Source organism: Pseudorca crassidens, chromosome 8 (assembly GCF_039906515.1).
Source record: "Pseudorca crassidens isolate mPseCra1 chromosome 8, mPseCra1.hap1, whole genome shotgun sequence".
Classification (NCBI taxonomy): Eukaryota; Metazoa; Chordata; class Mammalia; order Artiodactyla; family Delphinidae; genus Pseudorca; species Pseudorca crassidens.
This window is the reverse complement of record NC_090303.1, coordinates 63610810-63636042: the sequence shown is the minus strand read 5'-3', so window position 1 is coordinate 63636042 and position 25233 is coordinate 63610810. Positions and strand designations below refer to the sequence as shown.

General features: G+C 34.8%; 1 protein-coding gene across 3 annotated transcripts in view; it reads right to left on the bottom strand.

Annotated features, from left to right (window-relative positions):
• BBS9 (Bardet-Biedl syndrome 9) overlaps positions 1-25233 on the bottom strand; it is a 442846-nt gene that overhangs the window by 253746 nt on the left and 163867 nt on the right. For all 3 annotated transcript variants that reach the window (XM_067746666.1, XM_067746668.1, XM_067746667.1), the window contains 3 exons: positions 13272-13453; positions 8667-8743; positions 5704-5757 (listed from right to left, as the gene is read on the bottom strand). In XM_067746666.1, the coding sequence (XP_067602767.1) occupies positions 5704-5757; positions 8667-8743; positions 13272-13453 (313 nt within the window). The remainder of the gene's footprint in view (positions 1-5703; positions 5758-8666; positions 8744-13271; positions 13454-25233) is intronic.

The window sequence follows — 25233 nt, the reverse complement described above, 5'->3', positions numbered from 1 at the left end:
CATTCAAGAAAAAAGTTTGACAGTTTCTTTAAAACTTAAACATAAAATTACCATCTGACCTCACAATTCCATGCCAAGAGAAATGAAACATATGTCCACCCAAAAACTTGTACACATGTTTATAGCAGTACTATTCATAATAGCTAAAACTAGAAACAACCCAAGTGTCCATCAACTGATGAATGGACAAACAAAATATGGTATATCTCTACAATGAAATGTTATTCAGAATAATATTTAATAATATTAATAATAATAAAAAGAAATGAAGTACTGACACATGCTACAACATGGGTACATTATACTATGCTAAGCGAAAGAAGCCAGTCATAAAGACCACATATTATATGATTCAATTTATATGAGATATCTAGAGTGGGAAAATCTATAAATCTACAGAGACAGAAAATAGACTAGTAGTTGCTTTGGGATAGTAGTGGGATTGGGGGTGGGGGAATGGAGAGAACAGCAAGTGACAGCTAATGAATATGGGGTTTCCCTTGGAGGGACAAAAATGTTCAAAAATTAAATTGTGGTCATCATTCTACAACTCTGCAAATACACTAAAAATCATTGAATTGTACACTTTAAAAGAGCAAATTGTATGGTATGTGAATTATATCTCAATAAAGCTACTAAAAAATGCTCTCTCAAAAGCAGACCAAAAAAATCTGCCCTCATGTCTGGTGAATAATTACATCATGAAATATTATATGTGTTCATTCTTCTTTACATGTATAGATGTGGCATCATGAATTATTTATTTTATCTAGTATCAGTATATTACCTTTTACACAAGTTACGCTCTAAAGATTTCCTTTCTAGGTAGGTATTTACTATCAATAGTTTAAATACATATCAAAGCACTACATTTTCTTCCACGACTTAATACAAAAATACCTGACATAACTAATTCTAGAAAATATCAAAGAATGGCAATAATGACTGCTGCATTTCTAAGCTGACTGCATTTCCAAACTGGTGCTCTTAGTTGATGATGCTTGGAATGATAATTCCCATTCGAGTCAGAGTTAATAGCTATGAATTCTGGGTTAACAGTTTGACTGAGAAATAGGGTGGGTATGGGTAGAGAAGGCCAGGACTTCTCTCACTCACCCTGAGGAGCAACGTCAATAGAATCCATCAGGCCCAAGGATCTTTACTGGGCCACAGTGCTAGGGGCATCAAAGAAAAAGCTTAAAGATCTGGCTTCCATTGGGAACATTCTCTCTTTGGATTTTGTCTCCTAAAAGCCCCAGCCTCTTTGAACAGTCTCTTTGGATGAGTTTATCCACATGGTAAGCCAGATTTATCACAGTCACTGGCCAGGTAGAGTTGCTAGACCAACTAAATCACAATCTCTGGGAGTAGACCTGGGTATTGGTATTGCTTTAATAGTTCCCCAGGTGATAGCTATTTACAACCAGAGTTGAGAAGCACTCTTCTATTATACATGGCACCTTTGCTATGGAATAATTTAGTCTAGTTACTAGACTCTAGTATATGAGACAGATACATTCCATTATTAATTGACATAATGCAAGGGCATACTTAATTTTTAAGAAAAGTCATTTTGAATTTTCTCTTAGGTAAAAGGCATGTATCAACTATTCCTTAATTATATATATCTATACATACTATAGATAAACAATATACAAGAATATACATCTGGCCCACAAACATTATACACATATAATTAGATTCAGTAAATGTCTTGTATTAATTTTAAATGATGTGGATATTCTGTACAACTTAAAATAAGCACAAAATTTTTGACTTGCAAAGTAAAAATTTTAAAGGACAACTATTGATGCAAATAAGTACAATAAACACAGCAAATGAACAATGAACCCTCAATTTTTACTTTATAAGCCCTGGGAATACATGGGGGGAAATCTGCATACCACAAAGATTCTGTAATGATATCTGACCATTATAAAAAGCATAATAACTTTTTAATAAAACACTGATGGTAATTATGGGAAGAAGAAAGTACGCATGTGCTGTAGACATGATAGCTATTCCACTAAATAAACAGAACGCAATTTCAATATTTTACTGTTAACAATAATATGCTGGTCTGTACATATATTTTTAAATAAAATTAATGATAATAACCATTAGCTTTCTATATTCATGAAACCATGCTAATAAATTATTTATGTGTATTATCTCATTTAATCATTACCACATTGTGAAACAGGTACTATCACAATATACCATTTTACATAAGAGAAAAATGTGGCTCAGAGAAGCTAGATAATTTGACTAATGCTACTCTGATTATAAGTGGAAGAAGCACAATTTAACTTCTGTCTGTCAGAATCCAGAGCCCACACTCTTAATCAATTGTGGTTAAGTCCCAAAATAACTCTGCAAATGAAGAAGTACCGTCATTTTACAGTTTAAAAATAGAGGTTCACAGAAGCTCAATAATACGTCTAAGACCATCCAGCCAATATGTGCAAGAGAGCTGAAAACTATGACCAGGAACATCTCGTGAGAGGTTAGTTTTAAAAATGAAAATGAAAAATCCTTAAGGTAGAATAAGCCATTTTTAAGACAGCAGACATTCTGACTCTGCCTGGCATAACAACATGTACTTAGACAACAATCGTACAATTTCACATTGTTACAAGTGCTTGCATTTAGTTTAGATGCAAGATCAATGGTGATAACTCTCATACTCAGATCTATTGAACCCCAACAATGGACTAGGCACTTTCAAAAGTGAATCAAGAAGATGTGTGACAAAAATAACTACAGTAACAAAGAAGAGTTGTGTTTGAGCCAAAAAAAAGAGTTAAAGACTTGGCTAGACCATAAACCTCATATTTTAAGAGAAAAATAATTATAGATTAAGGGGGAAATATGAAAATTAATATCTGAATTTTCCATGCTGTTTTCCATTTCTAACAAAATAAAATATGATCCTCAGGAAACATAATACTAAATTTTTATCCTAGATATATAAACATGACTCCAAAGGCCAGGTATTAACAACCACTCTGCCTTAGTTGCCTGCAATAGATAGATGGTCACGCATCACGCACACACACTCAAGGTAGCCACATCTTCATTCACTTGGAACGGATGGAAAAATTTTCTCAATTAACAGGATTTATTATGATGGAAACTTCCATGGTTATATATCTTGGCTGCTGTTGTTATAAAAGGCTATAAGGAGAGATTTATAACAGAAATTTGTATAGGAACTGTCAGGCAGAATCAGGAAGTCATGGTGTCTGCTGCCTAAGTCCAGCTGATTTTGTGCAACCCTTGTGTGTCGCATTCTTTCCCATTCTTTTATAATGGCAATAAGGAAGAGAGCTGTGACTTAGCCATTCTCAAACATAGTTAAATATTATTCTCCTAATGAAGGAGAATTTTCCAATAGTGTCATGCCACCATTTTAAGGTGGCTATTACACATGAAAACTTAAGAACGGCATGGGAGGGAAATGTGTATTTATTTATAGCAGTAACTAGTAGTGAGGGAAAAAATTAGCATGAGCAAAGTTATCTGGTTTAGGTACAAGATTTCTTTTTGCAATTTGCAGTGTGCTCCTGAATTATTATGTTATGTGTCAGAACAATATCAGTAGATAGATATAAAAGAGATTTCCCTACACAGAAGTCTATAGATCATTCCTGGAACACTACAGGGTTGTTGGGTTTTTTTTCTTAAATGATTGATTTCTTGCCACTAATGCTTTTCCAGACTCAGAAGTATTAATGGGATAGAGCCTTTGATTGGACAGGGGGAATGGAGACTGGGAAAAGACCACCCTTGCTACCAGTGGCAAGAATCCAAAAAAATTAGCTTAGGAAACTGTTATAAGATTGGGCTCCCTTCAAATTCTACCAAAGATCCCCACACTTGGGCCACCCGCTGGGTCTAGTATAAGCGAACACAATTGGTAAAGCCTGGTGCCCTGTCAAACTCCTCCAAGGACAGCAACCCATAATCTAAGAAAATATAAAGCCCTGTCCAAGTTTTGACTTAGCAAATCGCCAAGATCCACAACTTTCCCTGGCTCCAAAGTCTGGGCAGTGATAAATATTCTCAGCTTAATAATGTGCTGACTTATTACCACACTTTAATCTAAATGCCTTAAGAGGGTTCTACATTTGAGTTCTAGTTCTAAAATTCTACAATGGCAGGACTAAAAATCTTAACCAAAACCACATCCTTCATATTCTATTTTTTGGGGACTATCAATTTGTCACTACTCTATTTTGTGGCTTCTTCATTTAATATTTTCTTGCCATAAATACATCCATTTAAAGTTAATACTATGGCAGATAGATGGCTGGAAATTCTTTTCAAACACACACATAATCATACATAGAAGAAAGATATTATTAACATTCATATGATTCCCCAATATATATATGATAATACAATCAACTGCTTGGTCGACTATGAATGTGATGACACAATTCCTTTAGTATATTTAAATACTAATTTTGTTTCTAGAAAAAAGACCCTTAATCACACTACACATTTAATTAATGGTAGGAATAAGTCATAACAATTTTTTGTTATATACGTATTGCTATAAATGCAATTACTAGTTTTATATTTGTAGTAAACAATAAAGGCTATCTATTTACTACTCAAGGCTGAGGAAAACTTACAAATGTCAAGTGTTTGGGTTTTTCTTTTTCTTAACTTTTTAACCAAGAAATCTTTTGTTTAATTGAATAAATTTAATGTGTAACATTGTGTACATTTAACATGTACAGCATGTTACTTTGATACATTTATATATTGCAATATGATTGCCAAGGCAGTGATATTTATCACATTACATAATTATAGTACAATATTATCTATATTCATTATACGGTGCATTAGATCTCTATGGCTTATTTACTACTCCTTACAAGTTTGTGCCCTTAAACATCATCACTCTTAACCGCCCCCAATCCCCTGGTAAGCACCATTTTACCCTCTGTTTTTTACAGGCTTAACTTTTTTAGATTCCCACATATAAGTGATATCATACAGAACTTGTTTTTCTCTGTCTGACTTATCTTACTTAGCATAACGTGCTCAAGATCCATCCATGTTGTTGCAAATGGAAGGATATCCTTCCTTCTCATAATTGAATAATATTCCATTGTGTACATGTACCATATCTTTTTTTATCCATTCATCCATCGATAGGCATTTGGGTTGTTTCCACATCTTGGCTATTTTGTGAATAATACTGCGATAAACATGAGAGTGTATATCTCTCGTGGGAAATACTATTTTCATTTCCTTTGGTTTATAGCCAGAAGTGGAGTTGCTGGGTCATACAGATTTTTTTTTAAATTTTTTTGAGGAACCTCCAATTGATCTCCAAAGTGGTTGGATCAACTTACATTCCCACCAACAATATTTAAGGGCTCCCTTTTCACCACATCCTCACCAGCATCTGTTGTCTCTTGTCTTCTTTATGACAGCCATTCTAAGGTGTGAGGTGATATCTCATGTGGTTTTGATGCACATGTCCCTGACGATCAGTGATGTTGAGCATCTTTTCATGTGTCTGTTGGCCATTTTGATGTTCTCTCTGGTAAATGTCTATTAGTTCTTCTGCCCACCAAGTGTTTGTTTTACATTTCCATAAGCTACTTATAGGGTGACAAGTGGCAGATGTGATGAAATGTGTGATATTGTTTGCACATTACAGTCTAGAACTATGTACAATACCTTCACTGTGACTGAAGGGACAAGGTCAGCTCCCACTTCAACATCAGTAGATTGCTGTAAACACAGAATTGAGAAGAGAAGGAAAGAATAGTTTCAATACTGCACATCAATGAGTAAACACAGTAGGTGTGATACATACTTCTCACCACCAGAAAAAACTATAAAGGATTTATCACTCTGATGGCAGACTAAAAGAGTCAGTGTGGCTTTTTGGATGGCTTCATTAAGAAAGTCACAAGCTAAGATTTAAAAACCCACGACTCGAAAAAGGGAAGAAAAGTTCACATATTTTACTATCAAACTACTCTATTGCCAAATGTCCTTAAAAACTGAAACTAATTCTATTTACTCATTCTTTATATTATAGAAAAGAAGACTTCTGTATATTTTCTATATAAACAGTACACCATTCTTTTAGGTCCTTGTATTTTTAGCTTGCCAAAGGTATGTTTTATTCTGATTAATGATATGTATTGATATCTAAGACATGTAACTAATGATATAAAGATTGAGTGGCCTTACATCTAGAAAATAAAACAAAAGTAGGAGTGCATTTTTTTTTCCTAGCGCATATCATAAACTCTTTTACTCTTTGAGCATCAGCCTTGGTTACCTGGTCCTATCTCTTAAAGAATTCAGAATATAATATAATAGAGCAAACATTTCCTTAGAATTTATAACTTTTTTTTAGAGTGGTAGGTTGAGAGGAAAATATGGTCACTCTATAATAGAATAAGATCAAAGCGTACCATATTTTCTAATAATACCCACATGAATTCCTGAGGGAACAATTAAGATCATGAAGTCTCTGTCCAACAATGAATAAATCCATTGTACTTTGTTAACCTATTTGGAATTATTTTACTAAGAAAAATTAAATCACTTCTAAGCAGTGGGGATCACTATGATGTAATGGCCATCAGCATAATTAAGAGTTGGGAGATTCATATTATATTTATGATTCCATAGGAAACTATATATGAACTTTGATCCAACTTCTCAGTCAAGAAGAGAGGATAGCGATGCTTATCTCTTCTATGAAATCCACCATTCTAACGCTAATTATATTATTTTTTGGATGTGTGCTTTCATAACAATGATTGAAAATAAAATATTAAGCCAGGCTTTTTGCTCTAGTATTACCTAAAATCCAGGAAATGTTTTACATTTAGCTGTCGGCAGTTCTGGAAGAGAAACCAACATCTCCTGTTTCCTGCTCTTTACAATCCATATCTAAACACCTAGATATTTCAGGGACAAAAGTCCTTTGGAAACATGAAATTACAGCCAGAGAGAAGTAGCTCTACAAAGACAGCATAGCATCACAGCCACCTAAATCGTTGGACTGATGTTTTCCAATGGGATGAATATGATACTCTCAAGAATCTCTTTAGAAGGAAAGAAATAGTAAGAAGGGGAAATGAAGCTGAAAAGAGACATCTAGTTAAGAGGAAAAACCACTCCAGGTTACTGATAGGGAAATATATATTACAATACAGTGCTATTACATAAGGCCTTTCCTCAGAAAGATCAAAAGTTGCTAAAGAACAGAAAGGGAATTTCAATCCAAATAGCCTATGTTTAAGAGAACCTAGAAAAAATTATATAAGTTGCCCAAAGGAAAAAAAGAATCATTCCCAAGGCAAGAAAATGTGTGTACATTTGTCAGCTAACTAAGCAAAAATGTTCCACTCAGACTACACCCTTCAGGTAGAGTGAGAAATGGTGTGTGCTGAATATCCAATGTTTAAACAGTACCTCTACTATGTGACTCAGCTGGGTGAATGTTTCTTTCATATATAGCCCTACTTTCTTTACGTATACCCAACTTACTATACTATGGCAATGTTAATGTTTATCACAACTTGGGTTGGCTGTTTATACTAAGATTAATCTTTGAAAAGCTTATGGAACTACTTACTATATTATGCTGTGATACGTAAATATCAAAGTCATTTCCTAACCAAAAATTATATGACATAAATTCCATACAGAGTAAAAAACAGTGAATTCAATCACTTTCCTAAATTGATCAACTTTGGTACAGATATAGATAAATTTAATATATTTTGCCCAAACTGCAGGCAGTGAGAGAAAACCAACCATAATCTAACAAGTGCGTACAGAAGACTAAACAAAGAGATGGGGTAACGTAACCAAGGACAGTCCTCCTTTCTTGTTTCTCAGCTTTATTAATTCATTTATAGAGCGAATATATACTGAACACCCATTATGTGACTGGCACTAAGGATATGACACTGAAGGAGACAAGTAGAATGCAGGTGGTGGTGGTGGTGGTTGTGGTGGTGATGATCATGATGATCATTTTAAAAGAATTAAAATATAATTTTATTATTATAATGATTTGTTAGTTAATTACCATAATTCAACAAAGTGCATTCTATTACTATTCCCATTTTACAGATGAGAACACTGAGACTAAGAAAATTGAATACCTTGCCCTGGGTCACACAGATAGAAATGAGAGAAAAAATAATTCCTGGCCCAACTCTATTCTTAAACTACTTCCCCACCACAACCACCATAATGTATTAAAGACTATAAATTACCAAACCCTGAGCTATGCCTTTCATAAACATTATCTCATTGAACCTTCAACAAAAATCTAGTGGGGTCAGTATTGTTTATCTGGATTAGGATTATCTCAATACTCAGTACTGAAAAAGTTTTTTTAAAAAAGTAGGTAGATTCAGAGTAATGGTGAGAACCTCTTTGACCATTTCCCTTCCCTCCCCCTTTTTTAAGACAGAAATCCTGCCTAAGGAACTTCTTATTACACAAAGAACTCAGAAATGTTTTTTTCTATAAGTAACAAAGCCTAAAACTTATCTTTCCTAAATTTTCTATTTGGAGGCCCAGAATTTAAACCAATACATTTTGATCCCAATTTATCAGAGTCCGCCACTATCACAAACCCTTTGAAAGTCTGCAAATACACCTACAGAAACTGAATCAAAGTTAGGAGAAACCACGGCAGAGACTTTCAGGTCATCTTCTCTCTCGGTCATAGGCCATACACCTGTAATTTTAAGAGAAAAAAATGTATTTACTCATAAAGTAAAACTTGCTGTATATAGTTGTTTTAAGGTTTATCTATACCATATATCGAAAATATACTCACGAGTTGAAAAAAAACTGAGGCATTACAGAATGAGAAGCTTTATGCTAATTCTTTCCCTTCTACATTACTAGAAAGAAAAACTGTCTCTTTTTCCAAAGATATTAGCTAAGATGTGACCCATTGACTGACCAGTGTCAGGAATTTCAATTCCCTATCCTTAGCTACTGGTAGAAGCCAAAAAGAGTACAACTCTTTTGAAGGTAAACTGGCTATAATTATCAAAATGTAAAATTCACCAAAAAAATGTAAAATTCATATACCCTGTGACTTAACAATTCTACTCCCAAACATTTACCCAATACTCATAGACATGCCCAAGGAGTTTCTCTGTTGCTAGTAATTATTAAAAACAAAGCAGCCTAAATCTAAATTATATTTCTATTAATAGAGAAATAGTTAACTAAATTATGGTATATCAATACTGTGCAATGGTCCAAAACCCAAAACTCTAAATAAGAGTGCTGTCCATCTTTATATACTGACATGAAAAGAAATCCTAGATATGCTATTGATTTAAAAAAAGCAAGATGTAGTACAATGTCTCTAATACACATGTATTTGTATAAAAACAATTATATAAACAGGAAAATTTTCTCAAAGAATACACAAAAACTTTTAATAAAGGTTACCTTTAAATAATCTAGTGGAACTAAGACCTGGGGTTTATGCTTTCAGTACTGTCTGAATTATTTTGACCATATTCATTTTCTCTTTACAATTGAAAATTTCACAATTTAAAAAATGTTTATAGTGTATAATGAGGTATTAAGAACAAGTTATAGAGATCCTAAATAAATAAGAAACATAAATAATGCACATACATATGTGTATATATATACATATATATATATGGCAGATTATTGGCTGTCCCCCTAACATCCATTCTTCTCTCCTCCTTCTTTGTGGCAGAACACTAATTCTGTTGAGGCATTCACCTCATCTCAAAGTTATTGAATTGGTCAAATCCCATCATGATGATTTCTCCCCTGACCTTTTGTTGTTTTAGTCGTGATCATGGAGCCTAATCCTGGCACATGTGAGGTGAGGAAAGGTGGGAGTCGGCATGCTGGTACATGCTTCTGGGAAAGCTAGTCCTCCCTAATAAATGGGGACACTTGGGAGAAATATCTCTCTTCTTCCCTGGAAATCATACTTGCACATAATGCCTGGAACTGCTAAAATCACCCTGTGACCCTGAGAGGAAACATCCCCCCACACTGAGGATGGCTGACTGAAAATATAGAAAGCACCTGGATGATGTCACATGAATCAGCTGTCTCACAAAGAGAAGAACCACCTACAATTGCCACCAGGCATTCCCACCAATATTACACTGTTTGGAATAAGAATTTCCACAACTTAGTGAGAGTATAAAAGGCTGCTTGTTGCCCACCCAGTAAAGATTCTTCAGTTCTTCTTTACTAAAGAAGAGTCCAATTTTATCCTAAGTAACAAAGTGCTCAACCAAAATGCTAAATTTCCCAGGCTCTTTTGCAGCTTGGAGTGGCCAGTCAGATATAAGTGGAAGCTGTTCAGGATGTGGCTTCCAGGAAAGATCATTAAGTGGGCTGACTCAGCTGCAGATATGAGGGCAGGAGTTCCAGAAGCCATCCTAGACCAACAGAAGACCCTGGGTGAGAAGGAATCAGAGTCCCTGATGACTTTGGAACTGCCAAATCAACCCTGGACTGCCCATTACTGGACTTCTTTTCCATGAGAAAGAAATAAACCTGTGCCTTATTTAAGCCACCCTATTTAGGCATTCTGTTATATGCAGCCAGACATAAACCCGAATAGCACATCTTCCAACAAGGTTACCAAGTACAAATGTTTCTACTACTCAATGGTAGAAGCAACTTAGTTATCCTAGACATATTTCAAATGGGTGAAGACTTTCATTTATACGCCCATGTCTTACTGCTCTCTTTCCCTTCCTGAAGACACAAGTATGCTGTGTGGGAGTCTATCTCAGTATTGTACCCTTTCCTTCATATCCATCCCAAGTAAAGAACATATCAACTGTCTAAATCAATCATAAGGAAACTCTGTTTTTGAAAGTGCCTACTGATAGATGTTGTTGACTACTAGTAACAGAAATGCAAGGCAGGATTCTCACTAATGAGTTGAGTATGAAAAGCTTCAAAATCCATAAGCCATACAGAAATTATTACTATAATTTCATGCTTACAACATACATCCCTCATATAACTTACACACATAAAATCAGCTTCAAAAATACTTTTATTACAGTAGATAATATATACCATGTGTAAAACAAAATATACTCTTTAAATTGGCTTTACATTTTGCTGCAATTCTTGCTTTGAAGAAATAAAACAAGCTTTAAAGTGCTGAACATAACCCACAAGACTGTGAACTTCTTTTTTGCAAGTTAAAGTCACTGTATTAAAATAGGTGGCATTTAAATGAATAATGAGGTCATCAGAAAGTTCAGAGTTTTAACTTCTCATAATCTTCTGTAATGAAATGATTTGGTGCTTATATATAATTACAGGTTTTGGGGGGTTTTTTTTGCAGTACATGGGCCTCTCACTGCTGCGGCCTCTCCCGTTGCGGAGAACAGGCTCCGGACGCGCAGGCTCAGCGGCCATGGCTCACGGGCCTAGCTGCTCCGCGGCATGTGGGATCTTCCCGGCCCGGGGCACAAACCTGTGTCCCCTGCATCGGCAGGCAGACTGTCAACCACTGCGCCACCAGGGAAGCCCGATTACAGGCATTTTAATGAACAAATATACCACAATTTTATAAGTGTAGAGAATACTAAATTTTTTCCATATCTAGAAATAAAATATGTTAAAAGTCTCTCTTTTTTAAGAGTCTCGGTTTCTTTTGTTCAAATAAAACCAAATGATGGTGGCAAAGAAGGGGCAGAGAACTTCAAATATTAACTCTGAGGTTATGTAAATAATAAACTTTGCACTCGTCTGTGGGTACATCCCTAGCTTAATTAGCACTTATTTTAAGATACACAGAAGAATCAGGGTAATGACAAATAAAACAGCCTAACCCTTCTCACCCAAGGGCATCACTATGGCCACCAAAAAATAACTTGTAGCTGTAAGGGATTTACCTGAGAAATGTTTTACATAATCAAGTGTTAATCAAAATATCGCTAGCACATTGTTTATGGAAAGGCCAAAATCTCAAGACACAAAATTTGTAGTGAAAAGCCACATTAAACTTATTTAACCAACTCTGGAAATTTCATGTTTCATATGTATGCCACTCTTCTCCAATTACATTTTTAAGTGACAAAATGAGACTTCTATTCCATTAATCCCAAAACACTAGTATCAAAAATGGAAAAAAATATGCAATATGACACATCCAGTTTTAACTATTCTCTATTTGACATGAGGGTCCTGACAACAAATGGGTTTTTAAATAATTGGAGGTACTTAAAAGACCTAAGTTTCACTTGTTTATTTTCAAAACTTTCTAAGAGAATGTGTAAAACCAAAGCATAATAATTTTATTTTAATATTAGTATTTTTAATACATTTTCTAAATTCCTCTGAATGTCTCTTGGTAATATGGGCTCAAAAATACATAAATCTAGGAAAGTGATTGGACCAGGATTAAGATTGGCTCTGTTGTTTTGGTTGGCTTTTGATGCTCTGCTTCTTTTATTATTCCTGCTTGTTTTAACATTTCTTTTAAGTGAAAATAGTCCATATTTTTTCTCATTAAAAAAATACTTTTACCTGACCCTGAGAAGGGAACTTAAAGTAATGCTTTTCACATGTCCAACTCAAACTGCAGGATTGCTGTTTTGTTTCTCCTTTTAATTTACAGTAAAATTATACCCCTGTGAATCCCAAAGTAAGGTAATATTGAGTTATACAAAACTCAAGAACTGAAAATATCATCAGCCTCTGAGTCATTAGAAATCAGCATACCACAGGCTACACTCCATTTGGATCGCTAATTAACTACAAACATAAATTATATCACTAGGCTGCAAATGACAACATTTTTAGTAACAAAGTAGTAATTCACATACTGCTTTGGTTTCTTTTAAAATAAGCAACTAAAATTTTTTCAGGGATATTAGAAGTTAATAAATGGTCACTCTAAACCTTAATGTAATTCTAAAGGTCTAAAACCACTATCCAAAGAAATACATGTTCCTTTCTTAGAGTTTAAAGAAAAAAACTCAGCACTGTCCCTGAAACACACTAACAAAAGTATTACCTTAAATAGGACATATTTTTCAGAAGCTATAAGATACAAATTAAGCACAAAGACTAGTGTGTTAAAGAGCAATGCTGTTTTTACAAAAATGAGTTTAATTAAGCCTGGGGGAGAAAATCAACTAATGTACAAAACATTATCCATATACAAAATAATATAAATTTTACAATGAATACTAAAATCAAATAATAAAAAGCTGCAAATGAAATACCTTGTGATTTGTTAACATCTTTGATGATTTTCTGAAGTTCTTTCAATTCTACATCAAGTTCATCATAGTTTAGTTCTCTAGATTCAACTTTTGGAGCTTGGAACAAAGAAGGGTCTGTCCCCAGGTATGAACACTGCAAGTGACCATCATCACTCAGAGTGACTATCACTCCCTTTAAATCACTACAAAAAGGAAGAGAAAATGAGACATAATTAAAATTTTTGGTGGATTTAGATTTAATCTAGACCAACTAGATTTTCATTCGATTCAGCTTCAACATACCATTAAGAAAATGACTATATAACGTATCTATTTCTAAAGTTTTACATCAAGGACTCAATTTAAATGTTTCAAACATGATTTATATTTACAGAAATATAACAATTATTATTAAAGCTTCCACTTTTGGGGACATAACTATGTGGCAACTCATGCTCTAAGAGCTTTTCAAGGTCTTACTTGTATCATTCAATCCTCACTGCACCTCCCACTTGGCAGATTCATAATAAGCAGTGAACAACACGTAGGAGCTACAATGGATCAAGAGCTAGGCTCCTGGCTGGCTGAAGACTAGGGCTGAGGCACAGGAGGGAAGATGGGACAATCCAGTGGAGGAAGCCCTATGAGGCCTTGAAGAGAAATGTGCCCACTGCTCTTTTCCTTTTCCTTCTCTCTACCCTTGGGACATGCTTCCCCTCCCTCCCCAGGTCCACTCACCATGGCTTCCTTCACACACACTCCTATTCAAGTAGCTCTCTGGTCTATTCTCTCTTTCCCTTCACTCTTAGATAGAAGTATCCCATTTTCTCATTTAGTAGCTCTTTCTCCATCACTCTTCTCATCCTGATTATCTCTTTTCCTCCCCATCCTTTCACTCTTCCTTCCCTCTTAGGCTCCCTCATCTCTGTTATTCTCTAGAAATAGCCATAATATATAAATTATAGATAACCTTAGCATAAATGCTTAAAAATAAAAGTTGTACATTTCCCTGAACTTGCTATAAAAAGTAGTTGAGATGAACACTATTGGCTTCCTCCCTACCTTGCCCAGAGGGAAAAAAATTCAATATTGCCATAAGTCATTTTGAACTGATATAAAATGAATTTGTTTTAGATTTGTTTGTTGTGTTTTCTATTGGTCTGTGATTTAAAAAAAAAATAAAAAACAAGTTTTCCAACACTTTTCTAAAGGTTAAATATTAGTCAAAAACAACAGAAAACTTGAGAGAGAAAAGAACTTGAAAAGAAGTGTTGCTATTTATCTGAAGAAAAGGAGTTAAGGTATATGAGTCTAGGACTCATTCACAACAAATAAGAATTTTTAAAACTCCCCAACTTTGGGTCATGGCAAGTGGTCAGCTCATTAATCTAAAAGCTCAACTTGATTGACAGTAAATACTACCATTGCTCAATCCTTCCCATAAGGTGGCCACCAGCAACCACTTCGCCACCTGCCTTTAACACAATATTCCTGTACATACTTTCTCCAGGATATATACATAATTCTGTAATGTGACTTCAGAAAAATAAAAAATAGATTGTTATCATTGATTTGATAGCTAAAAAACTAGCTAAAAACTAAAAAGGGGACTTGGGTTCTAGCTCTGACTCTGCTCTATGTAGCTGAGTCAACTTGGAGAAGTCTTCCTAAATGCTTTATGTCTAAAATGAGAGGGTGAAACGAGATGATCCTCAAACGTCTTTAAGTTTAACAAACTGGTTCCATCAAAACAGCTCAGAAAATAAATATTCCCAAATAAAATTATTTTCCTAAAATAAAATGTTTTCACCCCTGTAGTATCTCTGGGCCTGACCCTTTCCTTGCAGGCAACTGAAGCCACTTAGTGGCCATGGAAATCCCAACTTCCAGCTCTGACAAGCCCATTTCAAGAGGGCAAACCTCTGTCCCTATTGAGTTAGTTGTGACTGTAGTCTGTTCCCCATTCCACCCAGACCTACTAAAGTCTGAGAACACAGTAAGTCCTAAGGAAACGCTAGGAAACTAAAAGGCAGAGCTTCTCAGACAATGTGGTGATCATCAGTTCTTTGAATCCAAAAGTGTATTTCCATTTTATCTTCCCCCTTTGAGTGATCCATTATAAAGGAAACCTAGCATGAGACATTACAAATATACCTCACTATCCAAATTTATTTGGTCTTTGAACTGGATAGCTTATTACAGAATCAGTTTCATCCCACTGTTTTAGATGGCAAATAGCAACAATTTAGATACAGGGATTTATCTAAAAATTTATCTGAACCTATTAAGTTGTTGAGTTCAGATAGAGAGAGTTTGAATAGTAGTGTATACACATATTTCTTCAGTGTCTCAAAAAGAAAAAAATCTTTACTGGTGTTTTGAGATGTCCAAACAGAAAAGGGAGAAGCCAGGGTCTTTACCCACTCAAAGAGCTTAACAAGCATCACCAGAATGTCTTAACACTAAATTCCAAAACTTAAGCAATTTACTTTTTTCTTATCAATGGTATTAGAGCCATTACCTACAATTTAGATCAAATAACAGAAATTTAGAATAGCTGAATTCATTTAACATTGCATGTTTTATTCCACAGGAACACTAACACAAGCTCTAAAAATTTTAGAATAAATCAGTGAAATTTCTGTCTAAAACATCTATGATGGAAAAAGTACTTTGACACAGGTCTAGACCACTACTTAATATATAAGTAATGTCATCACTCGGTATCTTAAATGCAAAGGAAAATTTTTAAATATATATATATATATAAATATATATATTGTTCCTAAAGTTAAGCCCAACTTAAGTATAAAGTCCAATTTAAGTATAAAAGAAGAACACAATCAAGATTGTTTTAATCTTTCTACTTAAAGAACATTTTTAAAACAATATTGTCCATGTGAGTTAATGTGTAAAATTTTCTGAGTGATAGAATTTTATGTTAGGAGAAGCCATCAAGTAAATCAAGTATTGTGTGCCTTATTACTTACTTACATCCTTAAACACTTTCAAAATGAAGGTCTCTAGATTACTCTGGTCCTTGAAATACATCAGCTAAACCAAGGAACCAGAATAATGTATTTTATGAGGACTCAAGGTCAAAGATGTTATATTGCTAGGACACACAATAATTTTGTGATTTTAGCAATGGGGCATGAAATTAAACAATAGAGTTAGCTCAAGAATCTAAGGGTAATTGTTTCTTCACTCAGTAAACAGATCCTGGCCTTAACAACACATTCAAACAAAATTCCAGATGGATTTTAAAAGTTAAATTAAAAAATATGAAACTACAAAAATATTTATCTGCCCTTGGGATGGAAAGAACTTTTGCTGCAATAAAGCAATAGAGGACAAAGCAAAGGATCTCTAAGTTAAACCACAAAAAAATTTTAAACTTGTTCTATGCTTTAAAAATACATTACAGTAAAAAGAACAAACTGGGAAAACCTTGGCAACCAACATAAATATATGATTTAAGTTGAATCATATGAAGTTGTGGATATTCAACTGTTTTTGACCTATAAAAACAATTTTGTAGTTTCCTCTACTATGTAAAGAACTCTTACAAGTCAATGAAAATGAATATATCCCAAAAGAAAAAGGTCAAAGAAAATGTACAATTCACTTGAATCAGCAACTTAAAGGTTAATCTATGGAATTAAAACTTTTATGTAGTTCTCTTTTTCTGACAAGGCCAATCTATAAAATGAGTAACTTGAAAGTATTTGAAATACAGCTCAAAAGATAAAAAATGAACAGTTTCTTTTGCTAATACAATAAAACAAATGAATAATAGCTTTAAAAACAAATGAAGGGCTTCCCTGGTGGCGCAGTGGTTGAGAGTCCGCCTGCCGACGCAGGGGACACGGGTTTGTGCCCCGGGCCGGGAGGATCCCGCATGCCGCGGAGCGGCTGGGCCCGTGGGCCATGGCCGCTGGGCCTGCGCGTCCGGAGCCTGTGCTCCACAACGGGAGAGGCCACAGCAGTGAGAGGCCCGCGTACAGCAAAAAAAAAAAAAAAAAAAAAAAAAAAAACAAATGAAAAGAACATGCACTGAATCTAACGGTTCTTGTCCAGCTGCACTTTATGCAAAATAAAAATATTTTAAATTATCAAATCATCAAAGTCTGGTTTTTATTATGATATACAGATATCAAAGAAATCTTAAAAACTTAAATTTTGGATTCTTTCATGCCTTTACCAAAATAATACTGAAACAGAAAACAAAAAGTAGGAAGGTGCATGATTTTCATCTAGTCTCTTTTTTATTTACTATCTGCCTCTCATTTCTCTACTATATTTAATTTGCTCATCATTCATTCACTCATTCATTCATTCATCAAATATTTTCAAACACCTGTTATATGCAGGATGCCATTTGAAGTGCTATAGAGCATACACAGATAAAATCAGAAATTAGCTGGAAAAGATTGCAACCCTGTAAAAGAATAAGACATGCACCTCGATAAGTATGCATGGGGTGGAAAACATAAGAGCTATAAGACAAGTATAAAGTACTTTAGTGTTCAGAAGTAGGAATGTCATTTCTAGCCAAGGGGATCAGGGAAATTTTGATGGAGGAAATAAAAGCTTAAACTGGACACTGAAATTCAGTCTATTCTTCAGATTATTTCTGAAATCTGAATTAACTCACATGTGATTTGTAAGCAAGGAAATGATGTCAATAGAACTTTGAAGTTGGTTCATACTCTTTTACCCATCACCTGAACGTTTTGAACCTCCAAGTAGTAGCAGAAAAATATAGTACATGGCTATATACAAAGCACCATTATTCCACTGTTCTTTTTGGCTCAGTTTGCAAATATGTCCTGGATTGAAAGTGCTTCTTACATGGTTCTCATGTTCAGTTTGTCTTTTTTCCTCAACGCTTCCTTCATGCTACCATCATCTTTCTATTTAAAAGTAAAGTCCTCTTTTAATATGACTGTTACTTGGGTTTGGCTTGTTTGTTTGGTTGATTAGTTTCTTGGTTGGTTGGTTTGCTTTGCTTTGCTTTTTTGGTGCTCCAATCACAGCTGTATAAATTTTAAGTGATCTGCCCCACGACAATTTATTTTGCTTGTTTGTTTGTTTTTTACTTGACATATAGTTGATTTACAATGCTGTGCCAATCTCTGCTGTATAGCAAAGTGACTCAGTTTTACATGTATAGACATTCTTTTTTTTAATATTCTTTTCCATATGGTTTATCCCAGAAGATTGGATATAGTTCCCTGTGCTATACCATAGGACCTTGTTGTTTATACATTCTGAATGTGGCAATTTATTTTTAAAGACTTCTTACTGTTAACTTGTAATTTATTACATTATAACATAAATATCTGTAGTATTTGAGCCTTTGGGATTTGGAGAACAGGTGTGAAGAACATTCAGCATGGAGAACATGAGAGAAGAAGAGGGAGAAAAGTTTAGACTATGTATGAGAAAGAACAAGCAACCTGGATACAACATTCATTGAATTAAAAAAAAAAGAGGAAAGAGACTTGGGAATAAAGCCATCTAAAGACCTTAAGCTTTAATCTATGTAATTGTGGAACCAGTAAAGACTTTTGAGCTAGTGAGTGACATGAACAAAATATGCTTTAAAAAGATGTACCCTAAAAGACTCAATATAGTTTAAAATGTTGATTCTCACCAAAATGATTCATAATGTAACACAATCCAAATGAAAATCCCAGAAAGCTTTTTTTTGTAGAAACTAACAAGCTGATTTCCACATTTCTATGGAAGTGCCAAAAAAAATACCTAGAATGGCAAAACAATCTTGAAAAAAAGAATAGAGATGGAGGGCTTTCATAAACTGACTTCAAGACACACTATAAATCTATAGTAATTGAGGAAAAGGACTTGTGTCCTCTGCATATAAAGAACTACTATAACAAATGACCAAGACACACACACACACACACACACACACACACACGCATACAAAATTCAACTGGGCAAGACTTGCATAGATATTTCACAGAGTAAAGTATAAAAACTGTCAACAACCTAAGAAAAAATGCTCAATATTATTAGTCATTAGGGAAATGCAAATTAAAATCACAATTCACTACCACCACACATACATCAGAATGTCTAAATTTAAAAGATGCATTAAATGCTGGAGAGGACGTGGAGCAACCAAAACTCTTATATATCACTGGTGGGAGTGTAAAATGGTTTAACCAATGTGCAAAAAAGTTTGGCAGTTTCTCATTAGACTAAACATATACCAACCCTCTAACCCAGCAATTTTACTCCTAGTTAGTTATCTAAAATAAATGAAAACATATGTCCACAAAAAGGCTCATACATAAAATGAGATAAACAAGTTATGATACATTCATTGAATGGAACATTACTCAGCAGCAAAAAATAAACCAACACTGGTACATGCAACAACAAAAAATGAATGTTGAAAAATATTATGCTGAAAAAAATGACAGACATAAAAAGTACATACTGTGTGATATCATTTATATGAAGTTCTAGAACAGGCAACACAAATCTATTATGAAAAAAATATGAACAGTTGTTACTTGGAAGCAGGGGAGAAGGGGATTATTAACTGGAAAGGGACACAGGGAAAATTTCTGTGATGGAAATGTTCTATAACTTGAGAGAACTATGGGTTACACAGGTGTATATCCGTTTGTCAAAACTGTACAGTTAAGGTTTGTGATTCCCAATGTATATAAATTTTACCTTTAAAAAAGGAATTAAAAAATAGGGTAGGCAGAGGGGTAGAAAAAGCCAGCATGCCAGAACACTGATAAGTGCTGAAGCTGAGCACTGGCTACAAGGGAGTTCATGATGCCATCCACTTACTTTGAATATATTTAAACTTTTCCATGATACAAAAATTGGGGGTTCAAAAAGAAGCAAATAAAGTGTATACATACTACACAAATACATATAAAGTGATACCATCAACACAAAATACTTTTAGTGATAACGTATAAAATCTACCTTGACATGAGCTGGGACCTGCCTCACATTTTAGCACCCATTCCCACCCTTATTCACACATGTATAAACAGACACACAGAACTTTTAAGTGTGTGTGTGTGTGTGTGTGTGTGTGTGTGTGAAATAGAGAGAGATGATTTATGTGAATACTTGGTATTTTTAAGTACTTTGTTGACATATAGCTACTTAAATGAAGCAACAATTCCACAGCAACTGATTCACTGGTAAAAAAACAACTAACAAGCCAATGTGTGGGCCCATCAATGTTACCCTTTCCCCCCCAAATAATTAAAGGCATCATTATTTTTTGATGCTAACACTGACTCCTCTTTTAAAAAGTATCTCTTCCACAGAGATACTACTTACTTACTACCTTCAAATAAAATAGACCACTTTACTATACCCACTAAATAATACTTATATAATAGCACCTACAAAATGTTATAGCATTTCTTTAAATTTTTGCATGTTAGTCACCTTTAACCAGGCTGTTAATTCCCTCAGGGCAGGAATTATGTGACACTGAATTTGTGTCCCTCAATGCCAGACACAATGACTTCATCTATACGAAATTTTCCAAAAGAATTCAAAATTCACCTCTAATACTAAGTCATAAGCAAATACAAAAATGCCACAACATTCCATATACCAATCAATAATTATAGACTAACAAGTAAATCTAGAATTTACTGTAATTGTCCATAATACTTTAAATGGAACCCTTTAGATCAATATAGGATAAACCCAACTTTATTTACAGTTATCTAATGTCCCTTCCTTATTCCTTCTAATCATCAAATAATAAGACAATGCCAAAAGGAGTGGGAAGATAAGAATATGCAGGTGGTAGCTCTAACCTGGCACTGAGCCTTGAACGTATGAATGCCAAGAAAGCTAGTATGCAAATATAGTCTCTCCCAAGGAAAGTAAGAACTTTTTCTAAAGTAAAAGTTCAAAGCAATGAATCTTTCCATAAATAAAACTAGATGTGGGAGTCCTTCCCTGATGCATGAAAGAAGACATGATTTGGTGCCATAATTTTCTAGTGTATTAATTTTCTAGTGTATTAAGCCCTTGCCGGAATTAAGTCAGGCATTAAGGAAACCACCTGTGTATTTTTAGCTCTTATGTGTTGAGGATTTACTTTTGCAATTTTTAAAAATAATTAGGCCTTGTTTGCCCTTCTCTGTATGACCATCTCTCAGGTAAAGCTTCATATCAATACCTTTTGACATACCTAGTTCGTACGGAATACAAAATCTGGGAGCCAGGAAGAATCAAGCATAGAATCTAAGTTTCCTGATGCACAGTGAAGTATATTTTTGCCCACCATTCCATGTTGACTTCCCAAGAATGGAAAATTTAAAACAATTTTTAAGGTGTAATTTGAGGTTTGTGTAAATGGTTTTTAGTTATTATTGCTATCCACAATTAGCCTCAATAATCAAGAGCTGGATTATTTAATACGAGAGACATGGTAATTAGAATGCCCAAGAAAACGACAAGTAAAATGGGGGAGCCAAGGCCAGAGTACAAACATATCATAGTAAAAATAGCTCTGCCAAAAGAAGTTGTCACAGCAAATTGCAGAAATTACAGAGGCTGTAGTTGGGTAGACTGAACAAAATACCGTTTGTAGTAAAGAAATTTCTAAGCATCAAAAACTCAGACATGAGCTTGCTCTTTCAAACCTCTCTTATTAGACTTACTAGAAAGTCACACAAGACTGCTAAATCTGGCTAATTATGTTCACAAGACTGAACAGGTAAATTGCTAACCAGAAAAAAAAAGAAAAGATATAACTTCTAGAAGTGCCTATTTTGTACTGGGGAAGCAAAATACATTTATAAGGACTTAACTCTAACCTCTTTCATTATTGAAAATTATGTGTTTATTTAGAACTTACTGTATCCAGGCATCATTCTAGATGTTATAGATAGATAGGCAGGTTACACTGGTCATTTTCCTCAAAGAACTTAAAGGACAGTGGCCATTACAGATATGTAAATCAAACAAGAATGTATGAGATGTATGAAGCATGCTCTGATGAATGATGGATGTAAGCAAGGGAACCAATAAAAACAAAGTGAAAGAATATCAAAATCAGACAGTGAGCAGAGAGAATGCTTTCTAGAGGAGATAACACAAGCAGGAATTGGAGAAGAGAAGGAGCAGGGTATTCCAGCAAAGCATTTTCCTTAAAGGGGACACACACACACACACACACACACACACACACACACACACACCCTGCATAGAGTACACGGCGTTCAGGAGGTGTTTTACCAAAGCCAGAACCAAATAGACATTCAACAAATATCTATGTGAGTATCAAAGATGTGTCAGAGATCGTTCTCAAATTGAGTACCAGTGAAGAAACAACACAAAAATCTCTGTCCTCCAGGAGCTCACATTCTGGTAAGGAGAGGAAAAACAATGAACAAAAGAAATAAATATATAGCAAGTTCAAAGGTGACAGGCGCTATGAAGAAAAAGTAAGCAGGTAAAGTAAGCTTCAAATTGGACCTAGAAAGAAAGACATGAGTTGCATAGGCTGGGGAGGGCATTCCAGAACAGTGGAACAGCATTAAGTATCAAGATACACCTGTTTCCATCAGCCAGAAAGTCTATTTCTCCCCAAGGGGATTCATATGGAAAAGTGGGGGTGATAAAAATTAAAGATGATAAAAATACAAAGGCTTTGAATGCCCTGCAAAGAATTGTAGACCTTACACCACAAGCAATAGGAAACCACTGAAAGATCCCAATGGAGGAGAAACAATAAATTTTCTCAGTACTCCTCAATTTCATGTAGTATTTGACAGAACTGATCATGTCCCTCCCATTCACTCATTCCATAGGCACTCACTGTGCGGCTACATGACACTGTGTTAAAAACAATACTTTTAAATTAATACTATATTACATGTCATAAAAGGTTACAGAGGTGTGGTTCATCTCTGGTCACTAAGGAAGATAGGTGCTTATATTCCATTCTAGATAACACAAGACCCTATGTGCTAAGTAATATAATGAATGAACAAAGTTCAATAGTAACATAGAAAAGGACACTATAAAATGTTAATATTATGAAACCAAGAAAGGCTTCATGGAGAATTTGAAAAACAAATAGGATGTAAACAAAAGGAGATGGACAGAAAAAAGTATTTCAGGTGGAGAATTTTAGAGAGACACAATCATATGTCATCTCAAGTGCAGTATGGCAAGAAATCGTAAGAGCTTTTCTGCATCAGAGTTAATTCACAAAAAATTCAAATCTTTCTGGGCCACATTACTTTTCTTCCAAAATTAAAATAGCTTTTATCATAATATACCCTGTGGGGAAAAGTGTATTTCTTACTATTTAGATTAACATTATTTTTTTTGTTGTTTTGTTTTTCTGGGTTTTTGGGGGGGTTTTTTTAGATTAACATTCTATTGAAGAATGTCAGTGGGAAAAAATAATGACCACTATTTTAAGCAATTAAAATGTTAACATCAATACACAGATATTTTTAGGAGAAAAATCAAGGCAGCTTTCAAACACATCATGCAGTAAACAAGGCAGGTAAGTGAAAAGTGTCTGTAAATACAAATGGGCCAGACTATGACAGATCTTGAAGGCTGTGAGCACTCTCTTTTAAGTAAAGCAATAACAGAATTAGACAACATTTTAGAAATGGGACCTTTTTTAAATGCAAGTCTAATCACACCGTTCCCTGGATCAGAAACCTCCAGTGATTTTCCATTTAAAAATCAAAATCCTGGGACTTCCCTGGTGGTCCAACGGTTAAAACTCTGTGCTCCCAATGCACGGGGTCCGGGTTTGTTCTCTGGTCAGGGAACTAGATCCCACATGCTGCAACGAAGATCTCGCATGTGGCAACGAAGATCCGCGTGCCACAACTAAGATTGGGCGCAGCCAAATAAATAAATAAATATTAAAAGTAAAATAAAATAAAAATAAAAATCCTTTAAATTAAGCTATGACCCCTGCTTATTTGGCCTGTAGTCACTTCCCTCCCCCACCCATGCTTCCCAGCCCTCCATTCCCTATCCTTCTACTGACTTCCCTCTTCCACTTCGTTGGAATTGTCATTCTCCATTCTCCTTTAGTACCTGGTATGCTCTTCCTCCCCTCCCTTTAAAAAGGATCTTTGTTTAGCTCAAGTCTACTCATCCTTCAGATTTCAACTCAGAAAATTTTCCTAGGACCTCACATTCTAGGTGAGGTCCCTTGTTTACATGCTCCCAAAGAACAAGGTACTACTATTCCTTCAGGATTTTTCACTAGTGAAATAATATCTTTATCTGTGTAATTATGTATTTAATATCAGTCTTCCTCACTACAAATTCCATAAATTCAGTGACTATGATTGCTTTGCTCATAAACATATCTCCAGAACCTAGCACAGTACCTGGCACAGAGAGGGAGGCTAAATAAACACTCACTGAATTAATTAAATGAAGAAAGCGAAATAATTCTTTGTTGTGGGGGAATGCATTCTAGGATGCATCCATGCATTCTACGATGTTTACCACCATCCCTGCCCTGAACCCACTAAATACCAATAAAAACTCTCTCTCTTGTGTTATGACAACCAAAAATGTCTCCAGGCATTGCCAAATGTCCCCTGGGTAGCAAAATCTCTCCCAGATGAGAACCACTGAGCTAGGAGATAATACATCCTGGTTTGCAAAGGTCAGTCCCAGTTTATGCCTGTTGTTCTGATACATTTACTAACACCACCCCCTTTCACTCTCAGAAGTATCCCAGTTAATAAATTATATTGTCATCCTACCTGGATGTATCTATATGGGTTCTCTTGCCCAGACCAAGTGAACTATTATGTACATAATGACCATGGTATTTCTTCTAACCTACCAGAAATTATAGCATTATTTCCAAGAACTATGGTTTAAAACAAACAAACAAAAATAAACTACCTTTGTATTAGGCTTTGAAATTAATGGAAATAGTACAATGATAGTGGACAGAAGAAAC